We start from the raw sequence: 23,664 nt of genomic DNA on the forward strand, positions 1-23,664 counted from the left end.
CCATGTTGATGTAAAAGTTGGGTATTCATCTTTTCTGATGGCTGAGTAATATTCCATTGTATATATGGACCACATCTTCTTTATCCATTCATCTGTTGAAGGGCATCTCGGCTCTTTCCACAGTTTGGCTATTGTGGACATTGCTGCTATGAACGTTGGGGTGCATATGGCCCTTCTTTTCACTACATCTGTGTCTTTGGGGTAAATACCCAGGAGTGCAATTGCTGGGTCATAGGGTAGCTCTATTTTTAATTTTTTTGAGGCACCTCCACACTGTTTTCCAAAGTGGCTGTACCAACTTGCATTCCCACCAACAGTGTGAGAGGGTTCCCCTTTCTCCACAACCTCTCCAACATTTGTTGTTTCTTGCCTTGTCAATTTTTGCAATTCTAACTGGTGTAAGGTGGTATCTCAGTGTGGTTTTGATTTGAAAACCCTTTTATTTTGATATAATCCCAATAGTTTATTTTGGCTTTTGTTTTCCTTGCCTTGGGAGACATGTCTAGAAAGTACAGATTTCCCAGAATTGAAGCAGACAACATCTGACCAGACAGCTTTTCCATGATGTCTGGACCAGGCCACTATATCTTCTTCTCACTGTTGTTTCTTCTCTCTTTTGTAGGAAGACAAATGCCCCTTTCTGCTTTATCCAAGTCCTTGTGAAAGGGGGAAATCTCTTCTTATTGTTTTTTTTTTTTTTTTTTTTTTTAAGAAACAACCTCATTATGATCCCAGGACAAGTAAATTTTCACTTGTGTTCTTCAAAGGGATAGAAGGTTCAGAATTCACAAAAGTCTTCTTACTTCTGAACTATTAACTGACTTTGAATTCTTTTCCAAATTCATGATCTCTGAATTTACAGGCTTATAAGCTGTATTATCAATAGCAGATTTGGTCCCAAACTGTTCTTTTGAGATAACAACACTGTTTTAGAATGTCTTTGAAGTTGTGCTGTTTTTGCAAAAAGTTCATCAGCTGTTGTTTCATATTTATATCTGCACTGTATCTTCCCAAATATACTTGGTTAATTCTTTCAGTGTGCTCTTGCAGTATCCACTAGTCAGCTTTTGTGGTTGCCTTTTTTTTTTTTTTTTTTTTTTATTCATTTGACAGAGAGAGAGAGATAGTGTGAGAGAGAGCACAAGCTCTCTCAGGGGGAGCGCCTCTCAGGGGGAGCTTCAGGCAGAGGGAGAAGCAGTCTCTCTGCTGAGTAAGGAGCCCGACTCAGGGTTCTATCCCAGGACCCTGGGATCATGAGCTGAGCTGAAGGCAGGTGCTTAATTGACTGAGCCATCCAGGCACCCCATTGTGGTTGCTTTAAGCAGAAACTTCCAGGAGGTATACATGATCCCAGGTTTGCCTTCATGAGAACCATTCTCCCCTAAGTTGGAATAAAGGCCAATAGATTTTTTAGTTGGCTACTTTCAGACCTAGATTCCTGGTTTAGAACCATTGTACAATTTGGAATTGTTATGTTACTGCTGTTGTATATAATTAAGTTTCATATTTTGTTGCCTGGTCAAACTTAAAAAAACCCTTCATGTACCCAAAAAAGCAATGCTGGCTCAACCCTTCAAGATGATCTCCAACACTTGTGTTTTTGTTTTTTTTTAAAGATTTTATTTATTTATTTGACAGAGAGAGACACAGTGAGAGAGGGAACAGGAGCAGGTGGAGTGAGAGAGGGAGAAGCAGGCTTCCGGCCGAGCAGGGAGCCAGATCCCAGAACCCTGGGATCATGACCCGAGCCAAAGGCAGACGCTTAACAACTGAGCCACCCAGGTGCCCCGTACACTTATGACCTTGAGAAGATAACGGACTTCAGGTTAGAGTACCTGAGAGTTCTCTCTCCTAACCTTCTTTGTTAATCAAATGTGGCCTTGAGTGGTTTCCAACTGCTATGCATTTTCCCTCTGATGTAGGCTATGACAACCAGGAAACATTTTTCCTGGCACCGAGGGACAAAACCACTAAACATAAAAAACCTGCCTCTTGATCAGCAGTGCTTTTGAAGAAAGATCTTGATTGAAAAGGGGAAATGTGAAAATAAGAGGAAACCTCATTTAGAATGGAGCCAAAAAAAAAAAAGAAGAATGGAGCCGCGAGGCCGGCAGGGGGAGCTCTCCATTCCTATCACTCATGGACAGTTGCAGACCAATAGGAAAAGATAGACCTTGGGATACTACTTTACTACCCCAGGAGGAGTTAGGTAGTTTTCCTCCTCCTCCACACCCCCCTGCAGCAGCCCAGCCAATGAGAAGCCACTACACTTCCAGCTCCCGGTTCTCTCCAATGGACTTTTAGTTTAGAACAGCCCCTCCCAAAGCCTCCTTTCTTCGTTAAAAGAGCTTTCTCTTCTTCGTTCCTGAACTTGTTGATGGTTTTGCCAAAACTTGCTTGTCTGGGATTGCAATTCTCTATTTCTCAATGAACCTGTTTTTGCTGTTAAAATAACTGGCAGTGTTACGTTATGTTATGTCATGTTATGTTATGTTGTGTTATGTTATGAGTAGGCTCCACCCCCAGCAGGGAGCCCAGCGCTGGGCTTGAACTCACAGGCTGCGATCAAGACCTGAGCTGAGCTCAAGAGTCCCACACTTAACTGAACCACGCAGGTGCCCCTGGCAGTTTTATTTTTAAGGTTAACAAGTTTTTCCTCATTTTTCCTCTAATTATTATTTTTTTAAATGAACTTCAGTATTTTCTTTTAAAAAAGAACAATACCAGTACCTTTGGCACTTTTTTAGAAGTTCGTTAATTTTGCACTGTTATTTAAACGTAAACACAGGGGTGAATCTGAAGGATGGAGGACAAGTACACATCCAGGTAACCATTTTTTTATTATTATTATTAAAAAATACAAGGGCCCTATAAATTAAAACGATTTTCTGCTCACCTGAGCCACCCTTCTCTTGTACGGGAAAGTCCGTTTGATTTTACTTGCCTGATTCTTCACAATTTCTGCAAAAGCCCAAGGGTCTGTAGTTGAAGGGGCCAATGGAGTGCAGCGGGCAACTACCACATGGGGTCGCCCAAGGCCCAGTCCAGTAGGGAGGCGTCAGCGCAAGCGCGCTGTGCTCTGTGGCATTGTGGGTATTGAAGACCCTCGCCCAGCGCACTGTGGGTAGTGCAGTCCGGCGCCCCGGGGCACTGTGGGTAGTGTTGCGCGGCGCCCGCCGCACTGGCTGGTCGCCGGTGACAGTCCTTGCGCACTTTCGGTAAGCGAGTCCGCCGCGGGGGGAAGCGGGGTGGGGAACGCCGGCGAGGGCAAGCAGGGTCGGTTAGCTGTGGCCGCGGGTTCCTGGAGCTCTGGTTTTCCCGGCGGGGCCGGAGAGGTCCACTGGGAGGGGCTGTGGCGGAGCTCGGCGCGCTGTGTCCGGGGGGACTGGGGTCCCAGCGTCCTGTCCCGGAGCGGCACGCGGGCGGTGGGCGCGTGGGTCGGCGGAGCCCACCGCGGAGATGCCGGCGCCGCTTGGCCCCACGCGCCCAGGTCTTGGCGGGGGAGACCGGCCTGGGGCGAACACCAGCTTTGCCTCAGTGGGGCAGCCGGGGCGAGAGACTCGGGTCAGTGGCCTCAGGTCCGCGGACCCTTGAGGGCGCGGCGAGGTCAGACATCCCCGGGCTGCGTGCGGCGTCCTTGGGTCCACATCGGCGCCTCCTGCTGCTCTCTGCCTCCTGGACCGTGGGGCCCTCCCAGGAGCTTGGGGCGGCGCCAGTGGAGTGGAGTCCACCTGCTGACCCCCTGAATTACTGGAGGTGGGAGAGGCAGTGGAGGGTAAGGCCTACGCACTTAAGGTCTTATTTTTAGCTTTCCTTACGAAAATGAAACCCAAGCGTACCCAGAAGTAGCCGTGAAGCTCGTGGGTTCATCACTCAGATTCACCAGTTACCAGTGAGAACCTTGTCCTTTCTCCCCCAGTCTGCAGCCCCGAGTGTACATCTCTTTGGGCGCTGCCTCTGTCCAGGGGGCCTATGCCAGGCTTGCCGTTGGAGACACCCCCTCGCCCTCGGCCAGAGCGCCCCCCCCCCCCCCCACTGTCCCACTGGGAGAGTTCAAATCCCGGTCTGCCCCTTCCTCACTGACTCATCCTGATCAAGGTATTGACCCTCGGAGCTGGTGTGAGCGTGGAAAGAGTTAAAACTTGTGTCTGACACATACTGAGTGATCGATAACGTTCATGTGTGTTTTTACTGAGCCTCATGGGCGTGTAGAGGATTAATATACTGGGTGTCAGCCTGAATTCAGAGCAGGTTCGCGCTAAAATCACACCCTGACTGTTCTGGGGAGGTCCATCCCTTCCCTGCCCGGTTCTGATGCTTTAGTGAAGTGGATCCCAGCTGCAGCCTTGCAAGTTTCCAGCCTGTTTTCTGGGCGGGGAGAGACTCCTGAGGTGGGAAGTGCTGCTGGTATGCCCAGGTGGGCCCTGGAGCAGTCGGCCCTCCCCCACCACACCCGGGGAGAACTCTTAAGGGCCCAGCAGCCCATCTCAGGTGGGCACCACTTCTTTGTGTTCTTGTGGTGTCAGCTTTGCTGTGTGTGTAATATTCCCTGTGGGGCTCAGAGCTGCAGATGGATTCCCAGGAAGCCTGGCCTGTTCCTGAAAGGACACATTCCTGCACAGGTGTCCTCCTGGGGCACATTTCTCTGCCTGCCTTCAGCAGCTTTTCAGCCTCTCCGTACGTTCACTCTGCTGTCCTCTCAGGGCCTAGGCCCTGCTGGCAGAACAAAGATGGGGAGAAATGCTGGTTTGAGAACAGTAGTCTTGTATTGGCTGTATTTTTAGTTCCTTAGCCATCCTGCACATTAGGTGGTAGAATTTTCATTTTGTAGAACGGTAAATGGTGCAGTAGAGGATTAAATGACTTTTTCCTTGGAGCTAGCTGTTCTTCTTTCACTTTCAAAGTTGATGAAAATTTAAAAAGAGGTGCTCTATTTTTAAAGATTGTCTCATACATCTAATGCTGATTAAAAAAACATTCATTCATTTTCTCCTGATCCTTGGTCTCAGCCCCTAAGGACGTTAACAGGAATCAGACCATCCAGTGTTTGCAGCCCGCATATCCCCACCCTTTAAAGTTTCTTCTACTTTCCTTGTTTTGGGGCGTGTGGAGGGAGATGGGGTTATTAAATTTAAAATTTATTGTGGAAATTTTACAAATAGAGCCACATGTAGCAAGAATATTGAAAGAGCATCTCTGTACCCCTCACTTGGCTTCAGCAATTGTCACCATTCTGCTCTTTGTCTTCCTTTTTGGTTTTCTCTGCTGAAGTATTTTGCAGCAAATCCCAGATATCATTTTACTTGTGAATACTTCAGTATGCATCTCTTATGAATGAATAATTTTAAAAAATATTTTTTATTAAAAATTTTTTATTATAATTAACATGCAATGTTATATTAGTTCATGTACAATATATAGACTCAACAATTATATTACTCATTGCTTACCACGATAAGTGTAGTCACCAAATGTCACTATACAGTGTTATTACAGTATCATTGACTGTATTCCCTATGCTGTACTTTTCATCTCCGTGACTTATTTATTTTAAAACTGGAAGTTTGTACCTCTTTTTTTAAGATTTTATTTATTTGAGAGAGAGAGCGGGAGAGAGAGAGAGAGAGAACACAAGAGGGGGAGGGTCAGAGGGAGAAGCAGACTTCCTGCTGAGCAGGGAGCCTGATGTGGGACTCCATCCCAGGACTCCAAGATCATAACCTGAGCCAAAGGCAGTCGCTTAACCAACTGAGCCACCTAGGTGCCCCAAGTTTGTACCTCTTAATCCCCTTTTTCTATTTTGCCCATATATCCAACACCTCCGCTCTGACAGCCACCATTTTGTTCTCTCTATTTAGGAGTCTTGTTTTTTGTTTGTTCTTCATCCATTCATCTATTGATGGACACTCAGGTTGCTTTCATGTCTTTGCTATTGTAGATAAAGCTGTAATAAACATAAGGATGCGTGTATCTTTTTGAATTAGCATTTTCATTTTCTTTGGGTAAATACCCAGTAGTGAAATAACTGGATCATATGGTAGTTCTATTTTTAAATTTCCTAGAAAACTCCGTACTGTTTTACACAGTGGTTGTACCAGTGTGTCAATTTACATTCCCACCAACAGTGTATGAAGGTTCTTTTTTCATCACACCCTTGACAACACTTGTTATTTCTTGTCTTTTTAATACCAGCCATTCTGAATGGTGTGAAGTAATATTTCATTGTAGTTTTAATTTGCATTTCCCTGATGATGAGTGATGTTGAGCATCTTTTCATGTGTCTGTTGGCCATCTGTATGTCTTCTTTGGAAAAATGTCTATTCAGGTCCTCTGCCAATTAAAAAAAAATGTTTTTTGGTGTTGAGTTGTATAAATTCTTTATATATTTTGGATATTAACCACTTATTGGTGATATCATTTGCAAATATCTTCTCCCATTCAGTAGAGGTTGTCTTTTTGTTTTGTTGATGGTTTTCTATACTAAGCAGAAGGTTTTTATTTTGATGTGGTCTGAATAGTTTATTACTGCTTTTGTTTCTCTTGCCTGAGGAGGCATATTTTTTTTTTAAGATTTTATTTATTAGTCAGAGAGAGAGAGCTCAAGGATGGGGAGCGGCAGGCAGAGGGAGAAGCAGGCTCACTGCTGAGCAAGGAGCCCAGTGCGGGACTTGATCCCAGGACCCTGGGATCATGACCTGAGCCAAAGGCAGACACTTAACCAACTGAGCCACCCAGGCCTCCCTAAGGAGGCATATTGTCTACGGCCATACCACCCTGAACGCACCCGATCTCGCCTAAGGAGGCATATTTAGGAAAATGCTGTGACAGCTGATGTCAAAGAAATTACTGACTGTTTTCTTTTAGGAATTTTATAGTTTCAGGTTTCACATTTAGGTGTTTAATCCATTTTGAGGCCTTTTCTCTTTTTTAAATTCTAGTAGAGTTAACATCAGTGTTATATTAGTTTCAGGTGTACAATGTAGTGATTCAGCAATTCTATACATTACTCAGTGCTCATCAGGATAAGTGTATTGTTAATCCTCTTCACCTATTTCACCCATCTCCCCACCCACCTCTTCTCTGGTAATCATCACTTTGTTCTCTGTAGTTAAGAGTCTGCTTTTTGGTCTCTTTTGTCCTTTGTTCATTTGTTTCTTAAATTCCACATACAAGTGAAATCATACGGTATATGTCTTTTTCTGACTGGCTTATTTCACTTAGCATTATACTCTCTAGATCCATTCATGTTGTAAATGACAAGATTTCATTCTTTTTTATGGCTAAGTAATTCCATTTTTTTATGTGTGTATATCAAATCTTTTTTATCCATTCATCTATCATTGGATAATTAGGTTGCTTCCATATCTTTACTATTGTAAATAATGCTGCAGTAAACATAGGGGTACCTATATCTGTTCAAATTAGTGTTTTCATATTCTTTGGGTAAATACCAAATAGTGAAATTACTGCATCATATGGTAGTTCTATTTTTATTTTTTTGAGGGACCTCCATATTGTTTTCCACAGTGGCTGCACCAGTTTGCATTCCCACTAATAGTGCAAGAGGGTTCCTTTTTTTCCACATCCTCTTCAATACTTGTTTCCTGTATTTTTTATTTTAGCCATTCTGACAGGTGTGAGGTGGTATTTTGTTGTGGTTTTGATTTGTATTTCCCTCATGATCAGTGATGTCGAGCATCTTTTCGTGTGTCTGTTGTCTTTGGAGAAACGTCTGTTCTTGTCGTCTGCCTATTTTTAATTGGATAATTTGGGGGGTTTTTGGAGGTATTGTGTAAATTCTTTATATATTTTGCATTCTAAGCTTTTATTGCATACGTCACTTGCCAATATATATTCCCATCCAGTAGGTTGTCTTTTAGGTTTGTTGATTGTTTCCTTTGCTGTGCAGAAGCTTTTTATTTTGATGTAATCCTAATAGTTTATTTTTGTTTTTGTTTCCCTTGCCTCAGGAGACATATCTAGAAAAATGTTGCTCTGGCTGATGTCAGAGAAATTACTGCCTGTGCTCTCTTACAGGATTTTTCGGTTTCAGGTCTCACATTTAGGTTCTTAATCCATTTTGAGTTTATTTTTGTGTATGGTGTAAGAGAGTGGTCCTGTTGGATTCTTTCATATGTAGCTGTCATTTTCCCAACACCATTTGTTGAAGAGATTTTTTCCCATTGGATATTCTTTCCTGCTTTGTCGAAGATTAATTGACCATTAGTCATGGGTTTATTTCTGGGTGTTCTTTTCTGTTCTGTTGATCTATGTGTCTGCCTTTTGTGTCAGTACAATGCTGTTTTGATTACTACAACTTTGTAGTATATCTTGAAATCTGTGATTGTGATACCTCTATTTTTGTTCTTAAGATTGCTTTGGCTATTTCTGGATACTTTTTTTGGTTTTGTTTTGTTTTTTGTTTTTTTGTGTGCTTCCATACAAATTTTAGGATTATTTGTTCTAGTTCTGTGAAAAAAAGCTATTGGTATTTTCATAGGAATTGCATTAAATCTGTAGATTGCTTTGGGTAGTGTGGACTTTTTTTTTTTTTTTTTTTATGTTATGTTAGTCACCATACAATACATCATTAGTTTTTGATGTGGTGATCCACGATCCATTGTTTTTGTATAACACCCAGTGCTCCATGCAGTACGTGCCCTCCTTAATACCCATCACCAGGCTAACCAATCCCCCCTCCCCCTTCCCCTCTAAAACCCTGTTTGTTTCTCAGAGTCCATAGTCTCTCATGGTTCATCTCTCCCTCCGGTTTCCCCCCCTTCATTTTTACCTTCCTTCTCCTAATGTCCTTCATGCTATTCCTTATGTTCCACAAATAAGTGAAACCATATGATAATGGACTTTCTCTGCTTGACTTATTTCACTTAGCATAATCTCCTCCAGTCCCATCCATGTTGATGTAAAAGTTGGGTATTCATCTTTTCTGATGGCTGAGTAATATTCCATTGTATATATGGACCACATCTTCTTTATCCATTCATCTGTTGAAGGACATCTCGGCTCCTTCCACGTTTGGGCTATTGTGGACGTTGCTGTGCAGGTGCCCCTTCTTTTCACTACATCTGTATCTTCGGCATAAATACCTAGTAGTGCAATTGCTGGGTCATAGGGTAGCTCTATTTTTAAATTTTTGAGGCACCTCCACACTGTTTTCCAAAGTGGCTGTACCAACTTGCATTCCCACCAACAGTGTAAGAGGGTTCCCCTTTCTCCACAACCTCTCCAACATTTGTTGTTTCTTACCCTGTCCATTTTTGCCATTCTAACTGGTGTAAGGTGGTATCTCAATGTGGTTTGATTTGAATTTCCCTGATGGCTAATGATGATGAACATTTTTTCATGTGACTGTTAGCTGTTTGTATGTCTTCTTCAGAGAAGTGTCTTTTCATATCTTCTGCCCACTTTTCGACTTACTTGTTTTTTGGGTGTTGAGTTTGAGAAGTTCTTTATCGATCTTGGATACCAGCCCTTTATCTGTAGTGTCATTTGCAAATATCTTCTCCCATTCTGTGGGTTGCCTCTTTGTTTTGTTGATGGTTTCGTTTGCTGTGCAGAAGCTTTTTATCTTGATGAAGTCCCAAAAGTTCATTTTTGCTTTTGTTTCACTAGTTTTTGGAGCTGTATCTTGAAAGAACTTGCTGTGGCTGATGTCAAAGAGGTTACTGTCTATGTTCTCCTCTACGATTTTGATGGACTCCTGTCTCACATTGAGGTCTTTCATCCATTTTGAGTTTAACTTTGTGAATGGTGTTAGAGAATGGTCGAGTTTCATTCTTCTGCATGTGGCTGTCCAATTTTCCCAGCACCATTTATTGAAGAGACTGTCTTTTTTCCATTGCATGTTTTTTCCTGCTTTGTCAAAGATTATTTGACCATAGAGTTGAGGGTCCGTATCTGGGTTCTCTGTTCTGTTCCATTGGTCTGTATGTCTGTTTTTGTGCCAGTACCATGCTGTCTTGGTGATCACTGCTTTGTAATATAGCTTGAAATTGGGCAACGTGATGTCCCCAGCTTTGTTTTTCTTTTTCAGCATCTCCTTGGCGATTCGGGGTCTTTTCTGATTCCATACAAATTTTAGGATTGTTTGTTCCAGCACTTTGAAAAATGTCGTTGGAATTTTGATCAGGATGGCATTGAAGGTATAGATTGCTCTGGGTAGCATAGACATTTTAACAATGTTTATTCTTCCTATCCATGAGCATGGAATATTTTCCATCTTTTTGTGTCTTCTTCAATTTCTTTCATGAGTGATTTGTATTTCCTAGAGTACAGATCCTTTACCTCTTTGGTTAGGTTTATTCCGAGGTATCTTACGGTTTTTGGTGCTATTGTAAATGGAATAGTTTCTCTAATTTCTCTTTCTACAGTTGTGTTGTTAGTGGATAAGAAAGCAACTGATTTCTGTGCATTGATTTTGTATCCTGCCACATTACTGAATTGCTGGATGAGTTCTAGTAATTTGGGGTGGAGTCTTTTGGGTTTTCCACATAAAGTATCATGTCGTCTGCGAAGAGAGAGAGTTTGACTTCTTGTTTGCCAATTTGAATACCTTTTATTTTTTTTTTGTTGTCTGATTGCTGTTGTTAGGACTTCTAGTACTATGTTGAACAGTAGTGGCGAAAGTGGGCATCCTTGACGTGTTCCTGATCTTAAGGGAAAGGCTCTCAGCTTTTCCCCATTGAGGATGATATTCACTGTGGGTTTTTCATAGATGGGTTTTATGAACTTGAGGAATGTTCCCTCTGTCCCTATACTCTGAAGCGTTTTAATCAGGAAAGGATGTTGTATTTTGTCAAATGCTTTTTCTGCATCAATTGAGAGGACCATATGGTTCTTCTCCCTCCTCTTATTAATGTGTTCTATCACACTGATTGATTTGCAAATGTTGAACCACCCTTGCATCCCGGGGATAAATCCCACTTGGTCGTGGTGGATGATCCTTTTAATGTATTGTTGGATCCTATTAGCTAGGATTTTGTTGAGGATTTTGGAATCCAGAATCATCAGGGATATCGGTCTGAAATTCTCCTTTTTGATGGGGTCTTTGCCTGGTTTGGGGATTAAGGTAATCCTGGCCTCATAAAATGAGTCTGGGGGCGCCTGGGTGGCTCAGTCATTGGGCGTCTGCCTTCGGCTCAGGTCATGATCCCAGGTCCTGGGATCGAGCCCCGCATCGGGCTCCCTGCTCCGCGGGAAGCCTGCTTCTCCCTGTCCCATTCCCCCTGCTTGTGTTCCCTCTCTCGCTGTGTCTCTCTCTGTCAAATAAATAAATAAAATCTTTAAAAAAAAAAAAATTAGTCTGGAAGTTTTCCTTCTGTTTCTGTTTTTTGAAACAGCTTCAGGAGAATAGGTATTATTTCGTCCTTGAATGTTTGGTAGAATTCCCCACGGAATCCATCAGGCCCTGGACTCTGGTTTTTTGGGAGGTTTTTGATCACTGCTTCAATCTCGTTACTGGTTATTGGCCTATTCAGGTTGTCAATTTCTTCCTGTTTCAGTCTTGGCAGCTTATAGGTTTCAGGAAGGCCTCCCTTTCATCCAGATTGCTCAGTTTATTGGCATATAGTTGTTGATAAGAATTTCTAATAATTGTTTTTATTTCCTTGGTGTTAGTTGTGATCTCTCCCCTTTCATTCATAATTTTATTAATTTGGGTCCTTTCTCTTTTCTTTTGGATAAGTCTGGCCAGTGGTTTATTGATCTTATTAATTCTTTCAAAGAACCAGCTTCTAGTTTTGTTGACTGATCTACTGTGTTTCTGGTTTCTAAATCATTTATCTCTGCTCTAATTTTAATTATTTCTTTTCTAATGCGTGGCTTAGGCATCTTTTGTTGCTTTTTCTCTAGTTTTTTAAGGCGGAGAGTTAGTTGGTGAATTTGGGATTTTTCTGCTTTTTTGAGTGAGGCTTGGATGGCTATGTATTTCCCCCTTAGGACCGCCTTTGCAGTATCCCATAGGTTTTGGACCGATGTGTTTTCGTTCTCATTGATTTCCATGAATTCTTTAAGTTCTTCTTTGATTTCCTGGTTCACCCAGACATTCTTGAGCAGAGTGGTCTTTAGCTTCCAAGTGTTTGAATTTCTGCCAAATTTTTTCTTATGATTGAGTTCCAGTTTTAAAGCCTTGTGTTCTGAGAAGATGCAGGGAATAATCTCAATCTTTTGGTATCAGTTGAGACCTGATTGTGACCCAGTATATGGTCTATTCTGGAGAAAGTTCATGTGCACTCGAGAAGAATGAGTATTCTGTTGTTTTAGGGTGGAATGTTCTGTAAATATCTATGAGGTCCATCTGGTCCAATGTATCATTCAAAGCTCATGTTTCCTTGTTGATTTTCTGCTTAGATGATCTGTCCATTGCTGAGAGTGGAGTATTGAGGTCTCCTACAATTAACGTATTGTTATCAATATGACTCTTTATTTTGGTTAACAGTTGGCTTATGTAGATGGCTGCTCCCATATGGGGGCATAGATATTTACCATTGTTAGCTCTTCTTGTTGGATAGACCCTTTAAGAATGATACAGTGTCCTTCTGTGTCTCTAATTACAGACTTTAGCTTAAAATCTAATTTGTCTGATATAAGAATTGCTACCCCAGCTTTCTTTTGAGGTCCGCTGGCATGGAAGATAGATATCCATCCCTTCACTTTCAGTCTGGATGTATCTTTAGGTTCAAAATGAGTCTCTTGTAGGCAGCATGTGGATGGGTCCTGTCTTTTTATCCAGTCTGCAACCCTGTGCCGTTTTATGGGAGCGTTCAGTCCATTCACATTGAGAGTGATTATTGAAAGATATGAATTAATTGTCATCATGTTGCCTGTTAAGACGTTGTTTTTATAGATTGTCCCTGTAAATTTCTGTTGTATATCACTCTTGGGGTCTTTCTCCTTTTATAGAACCCCCCTTAATATTTCTTGCAGGGCGGCTTAGTGGTCACATATTCTTTCAGTTTCTGCCAGTCTTGGAAGCTCTGCATCTCTCCATCCATTCTAAATGAAAGCCTTGCCGGATAAAGTATTTTTCACTGCGTGTTCTTCTCATTTAGTACCCTGAATATGTCTTGGCAGGCCTTTCTGGCTTGCCAGGTCTCTCTGGATAGGTCTGACGTTATTCTGATGTTCCTCCCTCTGTACATAAGGAATCTCTCCCCCCTCACTGCCCTTAAGATAGTTTCCTTGGTTCTAAGATTTGCAAGTTTTACTATTACATGCCGGGGTGTTGGCCTGTTTTCCTTGATCTTGGGAGGGGTCCTCTCTGCCTCTAGGACGCGAATGTTTGTTTCATTCCCCAGATTAGGGAAGTTCTCAGCTACGATTTGTTCAAATACATCTTCTAGTTCTCTCTCTCTCTCTCCACTCCCTCTGGGATTCCAATTATTCTGACATTGGAACGTTTCATGGTGTCACTTATTTCTCTGATTCTATTTTCATGGATTCTGAGTTGTTTTTCCCTGGCCTCCTCTTTTCCCTTTTTATCTATTATACTGTCTTCCAGATCGCTTATTCGTTCTTCTGCCTCAGTTACCCTAGCTGTTAGATTATCTAGATTGGATTGGATCTCATTGATAGCATTTTTAAGTTCTGCCAATTCACCTTTCATTTCTGTCCTTAGAGATTCTATGTTGCCATTAATTGATTTCTCCATTCTAGCCATTGTCTTCCCAATTGCTAGCCTGAACTCCATCTCCGACATCTTGGTTATATCTGCATCCATTTGTAAATCTGCAGCATAAGTCATAATCTCTGAGTCTTTTCTATTTTGGGGGCTCCTCCTCCTAGTCATTCTGTTGATGGGTGTTTGAGGGAATGTATAGAGTCCAAATTCTTGACCAGAACCCAAGCAAGATGCTCCTGTTTTATAGGGACCTTAGGGTTGCTGGCCTCTTGTTTCCCAGCCTGTCTTCTGCGGGAGGGGCCTGCTGCACGTTTACTCAGGCAACCCTGTTTGGGCGGAGTTGCCCTGCCCCCCTGTGGCGGGGGATGGGCTCAGCAGGAATCAGTCTTTGGGGCTTTTGTTCTCTGGGGGCTTTCCCTGGCGGCTTTCCGCGTCTCTTCCGCGAGTTAGAGTAGAAGAGACTGTTTCCAACCCTCTGCCTCAGAGCAGAGAGACCATAGTCTGTTCTTCAGTGAGCTCTCCAGGCCACACTTGTCTCCGTTTCTGTCTGTGCTGCTATAAACTGCAGCATCCTGGGTTGTGCACCCCTCCGCGACCCCAGTCCTGCCTCCAGGTCGGGGCACGTCTCTGCCCTTTGTGCTTCTAAAACCGCCAGCCGCTCCCAGATTGAATGTGCGACCCTGCTGCTCCGGGTTTCCTCCCCGGGGGCTGCCCTAAAGTCCTTTCCCCGCCACTACCGGTCTGCAAGTCTGTGCCCTGTCCACGGCACGCGAGGCTGTCGCTCACCGGCGGTGTAGGATTCCCACGGCCAGGCTCCCTCCTGCTGCCGTTGATCCTCCGATATCTGCCCGCGGAATCACGGCTCCCCGCTTCGTACCTCGAAACCAACCACCTGCGATATTCTGTTTGTAGAGATCCAGATCTTCTTACATCTCAGGCTGGTTTCGTGGGTGTTCAGAGTGGTCTGGTGGATATCCAGCTCAATTCCGGGGACCAGTTGAAATAGGGTCCCCTACTCCTCCGCCATCTTTCCCCCCTTCTCCTCTAGTGTGGACATTTTAACAATGATTGTTCTTCTGATCAATGAGGATGGAATATCTTCCCATTTGTGTCATCTTTAATTTCATCAGTGTTTTATAGTTTTCAGAGTACAGGTTTTTTTTACTTCCTTGGTTTAGTTTATTCCTTAGGTTTTATTATTTTTCAGGCAATTGTAAATGGGATTGTTTTCTTAATTTTTGTTTCTGTTACTTTGTTATTAGTGTATAGAAATGCAATGCAACGGATTTCTGTAGATTGATTTTGTATCCTGTAACCATATTGAATTCATTTATCAGTACTATCAGTGTTGTTTTTTTTTCTTTTGTGGAGTCTTTAGGGTTTTCTGTATATAGTCTCACATCATCTGCAAGTAGTGCAAGTTTTACTTCTTCCTTACCAATTTGGATGCCTATTATTTCTTGTCCAATTGCTGTGGCTAGGACTTCCAGTATCATGTAGAATAAAAGTGGTGAGGGTGGACATCCTTGTCTTATTTTTGATCTTAGGGGAAAAGCTTTCAGTTTTTCACTATTAAGTATGATGTTAGCTGTGGGTTTTTCATATATGCCCTTTATTATGTTGAGGTATGTTCCCTCTGAACCTGTATTGATCAGGGTTTTTATCATGAATGGATGTCGTTCTTTGTCAGAAGCTTTTTTTTGCATCTATTGAGATGATCATATGGTTTTTGTGCTTTCTCTTGATGTGATATATTATGTCGATTGATTTGTGAATACTGAACCACCTTTGCAGCCCAGGAATAAATCCCACTTAATTATTGTGAATGATTTTTGTAATGTATTGTTGGATTTGGTTTGCTAATATTTTTTGCATCTATGTTCATTAGAGATACTGGTCTGTAGTTCTCTCTCTCTCTTTTTTTTTTTTTTTTTTTGTGGTGTCTTTATCTGGTTTTGGTATCAGGGTAAATTTGGCCTCATAAATGAATTTGGAAGCTTCCTTCCTCTTCTATTTTTGGAATAGTTTGAGAAGAATAGTTATTTACTGTCCTTTAAATGTTTGGTAGAATTCGGTCCTGGACTTTTGTTGGTTGGGAGGTTTTTAATTAGTGATTCAGTTTCACTGCTGGTAATCACAATGTTCAAATTTTCTATTTCTTCCTGCTTCAGTTTTGGGAGGCTCTATGTTTCTAGGAATTTGTCCAGTTCTTCTGGGTTGTCCAACTTCTTGGCAAGTGATTTTTCATAATATTTTCTTTTAATCCTAATTTCTGTGGTGTCAGTTGTTCTTTCTCTCCTCTTTCTGATTTTATTTGAGTCTACTCTACTTTTTTTTTTTTGAGCAGTCTACTTTTTATCAACTTTATTGTTTGTTTTTTTTTCAAGGAACCAGATACTGGTTTATTGATCTGTCCTATTGGGTTTTTGCTTGTTTGATTTGGTTTTGTAGCTTCTATTTCATTTATTTCTGCTCTAATCTTTATTATTTCTTTCCTTCTACTGGCTTTGGGTTTTGTTTGTTCTTTTTCTAGCTCCTTTAGGTGTAAGGTAAGGTTTGTGATGAGGTAGGCCTATATTGCTATATAATTCCCTCTTAGGACCACCTTTGCTGTTTCCCAAAGTTTGAACCATTGTGTTTTTATTTTCACTTATTTCCATATTTTTTTTTATTTCTTCTTTGATTTCCTGGTGGACCCATTCATTATTTAGTAGCATGTTATTTAACCTCCATGTATTTGTGCTCTTTCCAGATTTTTTCTTGTGGTTGATTTCTAGTTTCATAGTGTTGTGGTCTGAAAAGATGCATGGTATGATTTTGATGATCTTGAATTTGTTGAGACTTGTTTTGTGGCCTAACGTGATTTCTTTTGGAGACTGTTCCATGTGCACTTGAAAAGAATGTGTATTCTGTTTTAGGTTGGAGTGTTCTGAATATATCTGCTAGAGCCATCTGGCCAAATTTGTCATTGAAAGCCACTGATTCCTTGTTGATTTTCTGTTTGGATGATCTATCTGTTGATGTAGGTGGGGTGTTAAGGTCCCCTACTGTTATTTTATTACTATTGATTATTTCCTTTATGTTTATTATTAGCTGCTTTATGTATTTGGGTGCTCCCATGTGGGGTCACAAATATTTAAAATTATTATATCTTTTTGTTGGATTGTTCCCTTTATGATTATATGTCCAGTCTATTTTGTCCAATTTATATATTGCTACTCTGGCTCTCTTATTTCCATTTGCATAATAAGTGCCTTTCCATCCCTTAACTTTCAGTCTGCATGTGTCTTTGGTTCTGAAATGAGGCTCTTGTGGACAACATATAGATGGGTCTTGCTTTTTTATCCATAATGGCACCTTGTGTCTTTTGATTGTTATATTTAGCACATTTACATTCAAGGTGATTATTATTAGTATGTATTTATTGCCATTTTGTTACTTCTTTTACGGTGTTTTTGTAGTTCTTGTCTGTTCCTTTTTCTTTTTGTCTCTAAACAGTTTGTTGGCTTTCTTTAGTGATATACTTGGATTACTTTCTCTGTGTCTTTTGCTTATCTGTTATTTTTATTTGTGATTACTATTAGGTTTATATATAATATCTTATGTATAGAGCACTTTATTTTGTTTATTTTTTATGTTCAATTATTCAACTTATAATACATCATTAGTTTTTGATGTAAGTTGATGGTCACTTAAGTTTGAACCCATTCTTTTTTCCTCTTCCTGCCATGTTTTAGGTATATGGTGTCATACTTTACATCCTTTTATTTTGTGAATCCCTTGACTGATGTTTTTTAAAGATTTTATTTTTATTTATTTGAGAGGGAGTGAGAGAGAGTGCGCCAGTAGGGGGGAGGAGCAGAGGGAGAGGGACAGGCAGACTCTGCACTGAGTGCAAGATCCGATGCAGGACCCAATCTCATGACCTGAGCTGAAATGAAGAGTTGGATGCTCAACCAACTGAGCCACCCAGGCGCCCCTCTCTTGGCTGATTTTTATAAATATACTTAATTTTACTGCTTTTGTGCTTCCTACTTTTCTCACTCCTGCTCATGGTCTTTTGTTTCCATTCATAAAGTCCCCTTTAACATTTCTTGTAGGGCTGGTTTAGTGGTCATGAATTTCTTTAACTTTTGTTTGTCTGGTAAACTCTTTAAAATATATATTCTTTAAATTTTATTTTTGAGAGAGAATGACAGAGAGAGAGAGAATGAGAGGGGTGAGGGTCAGAGGGAGAAGCAGACTCCCTGCTAAACAGGGAGCCCGATGCGGAACTTGATCCCAGGACTCCAGGATCATGACCTGAGCTGAAGGCAGTCACTTAACCAACTGAGCCACCCAGGCGCCCCTGTCTGGTAAACTCTTTATTGCTCCTTTTATTCTGAATGATAGCCTTGCCAGATAGAGTATTCTTAGTTGCAGATTTTTTCCTTTTAGCACTTTGAATATAACATGCCACTCTCTTCTGGCCTCAGAGTTTCTGCTGAAAAATCAGCTGATAGCCTTATGGGGTTTCCTTACATGTAACTGTTTTCTTTTCTCTTGATGCTTTTAAAATCCTCTCTTTATCACTGCTTTTTGCCATTTTAATTACTATGTGTTTTGGTGTGGACCTCCTTGGGTTTATTTTGTGGGAAACTCTCTGTGCCTACTGGATCTGGATTTCTCTTTCCTCCCCCAGATTCAGGAAGTTTTCAGCCATTATTTCTTCAAATAAATTTTCTGCTCCCTTTTCTCTCTCTTCTTCTGGGAGCCCTATAATGCAAATGTTACTACTCTTGATGGTGTTGCTGAGTTTTCTAAGTCTGTTTTCATTTTTTATTACTATTTTTTCTCTTTCCTGTTCAGCTTGATTGCTTTCCATCCCTCTGTCCTCTAGGTCATTGATTTATTCTTCTGCTTTCTCTAGTCTACTATTTATTCCCTCTGGTGTATTTTTAATTTGTTATTAAGTTCCTCATCTCTGATTAGTTTTTTTGTGTTTTCTATCTCTGTCAAGGGTATCGTTGAGGTCCTCCAATCTTTTCTCAAGGCCAGTGAGTATTTTTATGACCATTACTTTAAATTCTCTATGAGGCATATTACTTATTACCATTTAGTTTAGCTCTTTTGCTGTGATTTTATTATGTTCTTTCATGTGGGACATATTCCTTTGTCTCTTCATTTTGTCTAACTCTTGTCTGTTTCTCTGTGTTAGGAAAGTCAGCTATGTTTCCTGCTTTTGAAAATCATGGCCTTATTTATTTTTTTAAGATTTTATTTATTAGAGAGAGAGAGACCATGCATGTTATTAGCTGCTTTATGTATTTAGGTGCTCCCATGTTGGGTCACAAATATTTAAAATTATTATATCTTTTTGTTGGATTGTTCCCTTTATGATTATATAGTGTCCAGTCTATTTTGTCCAATTTATATATTACTACTCTGGCTCTCTTATTTCCGTTTGCATAGTAAGTGCCTTTCCATCCCTTAACTTTCACTCTGCATGTGTCTTTCATTCTGAAATGAGGCTCTTGTGGACAACATATAGATGGATCTTGCTTTTGTCCAATGTATATATTGCTACTCTGGCTCAGAACAGCAGAGGGAAAGGGAGAGGGAGAGGCAGGCTTTCTGCTGAGCCGGGAGCCTGATGTGGGGCTCCATCCCAAGACCCTGGGATCATGACCTGAGCTGAAGGCAGACACTTAACTGACTGAGCAACCCAGGTGCCCCAGCAATTGATTTTTGTATATTAACCTTGTATCCTGCAGCTTTGATATACTCATTTGTTAGTGTCAGAAATTTCTGGTTGAATCTTTGGTATTTTCTAAATAGTCAATCAGGTCATCTGCAGACAAAGATAGTATTGTTTCTTCCTTCCCAATCTGTGTACCTTTTATTTCTTTTCTTATGTTCTTATATTAACTAGTATTTCCAGTGTGATGTTCATAGGAGAGGTGAGAGGGGACATCCTTGCTTTGTTCTTGTTCTTCAGGGTCAGCATCTGCTTTCTCAGCACTAAGCAGGGTGTATGAGTCGTGGCTTTTCCACTCTTTCTTTAAGCACAGCCACAGTTATCTGCAGAGGTTGTCAGCATAGCCTGTTCTTAACCTGAGCCTGACAAAATTCATGTTACTTCTTTACTGTTCTCTAACATCCAGCCAGTGTTATTTCCTGGATTGCTCAAAATGGCTAAAACAGTGTCCACACATTGCATTTGGTTGCTGGGTCTCTAAAGCCCCCTTTTATTCCACAAGTGCTCTCTTTTTTATGCTGTTAACTTATTGAAAGTTTCACATTTTAAAATGATTACACACATGTCATTTCATCCCTCAGTACTTCACCATTTCTTAATAACAGCTTGTTTTCCCCATGTGCAGAATATCATGATCACAGCTAACAGTGTTCACAATAGTTCTGTAACACCTAGTTCATCTTGAATTGTCCTTTGTAATCCCCAAAATACTTTCTAGTTCATTTGTGCGAAGCGTATACTCACATCTGAAGAATGGTTATCTAGTCTTTGTGTGAAGGAAAGTCTCCCCTCTTTTTTTTATTTTTTATTTTTTATTTATTTATTTGACAGAGACACAGTGAGAGAGGGAACACAAGCAGGGGGGAGTGGGAGAGGGAGAAGCAGGCTTCCCGTGGAGTAGGGAGCCTGATGTGGGGCTCGATCCCAGAACCCTGGGATCATGACCCAAGCCGAAGGCAGATGCTTAACGACTGAGCCACCCAGGCACCCCTGAAAGTCTCCCCTCTTCATTTCTTCATGACATTGGCTTGTTGAAGACCTGTGCCATTTGCTGACTGCACCTTTTTAAATCTCAAGTCACATTTAAAATCTTGGGAACTCAATCTTGGACATTTAAGTAAGAGGGGCAGCCACAATGATGGCACCCACCCTGCTTCATGCCTCCCCCCCCCCAAATCTACATTCTGTTGGAGATCTGTAGCACTCTTTCTGTTTGGATTTCCTGGGACTTGTCCTTTGGCTTCAGGGCAGATGTGGATGGGGAGTTTCTGTTTCCCTCTGCGAGGTGACTTTGGCTCTCAGTGTGAGTGCCCTTCTTTGGGTACTCTGAGGCCTTTTCCCTCTTAATAGAGTCCCCACAGTGAGAAAAGTCTCATCTACCTGCAGGGGGCTGAAGGCTTCAATTCTCAACTGGGGATTGAGACAGCCTGTTGCTGATCTGGCTGTGGGGGCCTTTTTTTTTTTTTTTTTTCTTTTTGGACACTGGTTAAGAATGGGCAGCTCTGATGCCCCCTGCAACCTGCCTTCCTTATCTCCACTCACCCGTGCTGTACTGGGAGGCTAATGGAAGGGTACTTCTCCCAAGCGCCCCCTTACTTCTGTTCTCTTTCCCCAGCTCTGCCCTGCAACTTGACTCTTCTCTAGGAAGAGCACTCAGCTGACCAGGAATATGGCCCCAGGGCTCCTGACAACCAGGGATGAGGTGAGTCCTGAAGTTTTTTCCTAGCTCTTGCAGGATGGACTCATTGCCTTTCCTTGTCCTAGAGCTGCCCTCGTGGTGTTAGGTCATATCTAGCCCTGATTTTGGAGGTGTGGCCCATCTTACCCAGAGTCTTTTCTCAGACTCCTCTGTTCCATTCATGACTTAGGCATTCACCAAGTAGTGAACTGTAATCAACACAGTTAAAATACAAATACAGGACATTCATGCTTATGTGCCCAGTAATTCCCAAGGCGTAAAAAAGTGAAGGAAGGCTTTCAGGAGAAAGCTTTTTACAGAGCTGCCTGAGCTGCCCCTGATGGACTTGGGAAGTTGAAGAACTTCCAGTAGGAGTGTGACAGGAAGTCTAGTGCATCTCAGAAACTGGGTGACTGGCAGCCTGTCCCTCACCATTTGGAAAGCTTGGAGCAGCCAGTGGCCTTTGGTCACATCAGTTTTCTCTGTGTAGTGGTGAGGATGCTGACCTGCTGTCTGCTTGTGTGTAACTTGTGGGTACGTTTAGTTTGGCCAGTCCTGTGCTATATATATATTTTTTTAAGATTTTATTTTACTTGAGAGAGTGAGAGAAAGCACAGATGGAAAGGGAGAAGCAGACTCCCTGCTGAGCAGAGAGCCCAACAGAGGGCTCGAAGGCAGATGCTTAACTGAATGAGCCACCCAGGCGCCCCCTGTACTTTATATTTAAATGAGTTTTCTACACTTAGAAATGGGAAGATTATGTCTGAAGGTCTGGATTGCCAATTTCTCTGAGAATAGGCCGAGGAGTCTGATTCACTCACTTATTATTTTCCTGGCCCCTGAAGGCTTTGCCTTCACCTGCTCTGAGCCTGGATGGACAGTTCAGCCAGAATCTGGAAAGCTAGGTTGAGGATTGTGGGCTTGAACTTGGGAGTAAACTGGATTTTGAAGGATTTTGAGAAGGATTTCGCCATATTGAAATCAAGGATTAGGAAATAAACAGTATAGTTGATCTTGAACAACATGGATTTGAACTGTGTGCGTCCATTTACATGTGAATTTTTTTCAGTAAATATGGGACAGTACTATAAATGTATTTTTCTCATGAATTTCTTAATAATACCTTTTTTTCTCTAGCTTTATTGTAGGAATATAGTATGTAGTACACAGCATACAAAATATATGTTCACTGACTGTTTATTATCAGTGAAGTTTCTGGTTAATTGTAGGCTATTAGTTAAGTTTTTGGGGAGTGAAAAGTTATACAGATTTTTGACTGTATGGTGGGTCGGCAGCCCTAACCCCCGTGTTGATCAAAGGTCAACTGTAACTGAGTGAATATATGTCCTAAAGGAAAGATTTTCTAATCCCCAAGATTAGGCAGGATGTGAGTTTTACATAATTGGATAAAATTAACATTTACTAACCACCTAAATACATACCAGGTGGGATACTTTTGTGTTGCTTATATCAGTTACACAAAATAGTGTCAGTTATATTCAGTTTTTAATTGCCTGTCATACCAAGTGTAGAATTTTTTTACAAGAAGATCTGAACTTGATCTTAATACTGGGCTCATATGGTGGATATTTGTCTCTTACTGTACAAGTTAAAAATGATTGGTTATCAGAGCCATTGAGAGCTGTGTGTCCCTCAGTTGTCAAATATTTTATACCTTTGAGGGAAAATGTTTGTGTAGTGCATGCAACTCAGAGTGTTACTTAGGTAAGAGAGAAAACTTTTATATGTTTCATTTTACCGTTTATGATGTTAATAGAGCAGTATTCTTGGCCAAAATGGAATGTAGCACTGGCTCACTTTTTCTGTCCCTACTCTGCCACTTCCTGTGGGATCCTTAGCACACCCTGTATCTCATCCTGTCTGTGACCAGTATCTCTCAATATATATTTTTTCTTTTATTCATTTCCTTGTGAAAAATTGATGTGAGGGCATAAATATCTGAAGGGTTTAGTTTTTTAAGATGAAGTTTCCATACCTGGAAGAGTGTCAGGCATCCAAACCTACTTGTTTCATAAAGGGACCACAGTCTGAACTTTTTTTTTTGTTGTTGTTTTTTTTTTTTTGTTTTTTTTAGAGGAGGGGCAGAGGGAGAGGGAGAGAGAGAATCTTAAGCAGGCTCTACACCCAGCATGAAGCCTGATGTGGGGCTCAGTCCCACAACCCTGAGATCATGACCTGAGCTGAAATCAAGAGTTGGATGCTTAACCAACTGAGCCGCACGGGAGCCCCATACAATCTTAACTTTTTTTTAAAGATTTTATTTATTTATTTGACAGAGAGAGACACAGTGAGAGAGGGAACACAAGCAGGGGGAGTGGAAGGGGGAGAAGCAGGCTTCCCGAGCAGGGAGCCCGATGCGGGGCTCAATCCCAGGACCCCGGGATCATGACCTGAACCGAAGGTAGACGCTTAACGACTGAGCCACCCAGGCGCCCCTTAAATTTTTTTTGAAAGAATGAAAGAACAAAGGGGTTTTTTTGTTTTGCTTTTTGTTATTTGAGGCATAGAAATTACATGTTTTAGGAATCTTTAAATTACATTTCCATATACTTTGATATATATCTTTTTTTTTTTTTTTTACTTTGGTATGTA

At 41.4% G+C, this 23,664-nt stretch overlaps 1 protein-coding gene across 5 annotated transcripts in view; it reads left to right on the forward strand.

Moving 5' to 3' along the window:
- The first annotated feature begins 3,129 nt into the window (after positions 1 to 3,129).
- Positions 3,130 to 23,664, forward strand: part of ZNF169 (zinc finger protein 169) — a 67,914-nt gene continuing 47,379 nt past the window's right edge. For 2 of the 5 annotated variants that reach the window (XM_032397796.1, XM_032397798.1), the window contains exons 1-2: positions 3,130 to 3,218; positions 20,989 to 21,075. In XM_032397796.1, the coding sequence (XP_032253687.1) occupies positions 21,043 to 21,075 (33 nt within the window). In that variant the 5' untranslated portion in view covers positions 3,130 to 3,218; positions 20,989 to 21,042. Of the gene's footprint in view, positions 3,219 to 20,354; positions 21,076 to 23,664 lie in introns of those variants that run through there. The other 3 variants (XM_032397803.1, XM_032397802.1, XM_032397797.1) reach the window with 3 other exon arrangements.

The sequence above is a fragment of the Phoca vitulina genome, unplaced genomic scaffold, assembly GCF_004348235.1.
Source record: "Phoca vitulina isolate PV1807 unplaced genomic scaffold, GSC_HSeal_1.0 scaffold104, whole genome shotgun sequence".
Taxonomy (NCBI): Eukaryota; Metazoa; Chordata; class Mammalia; order Carnivora; family Phocidae; genus Phoca; species Phoca vitulina.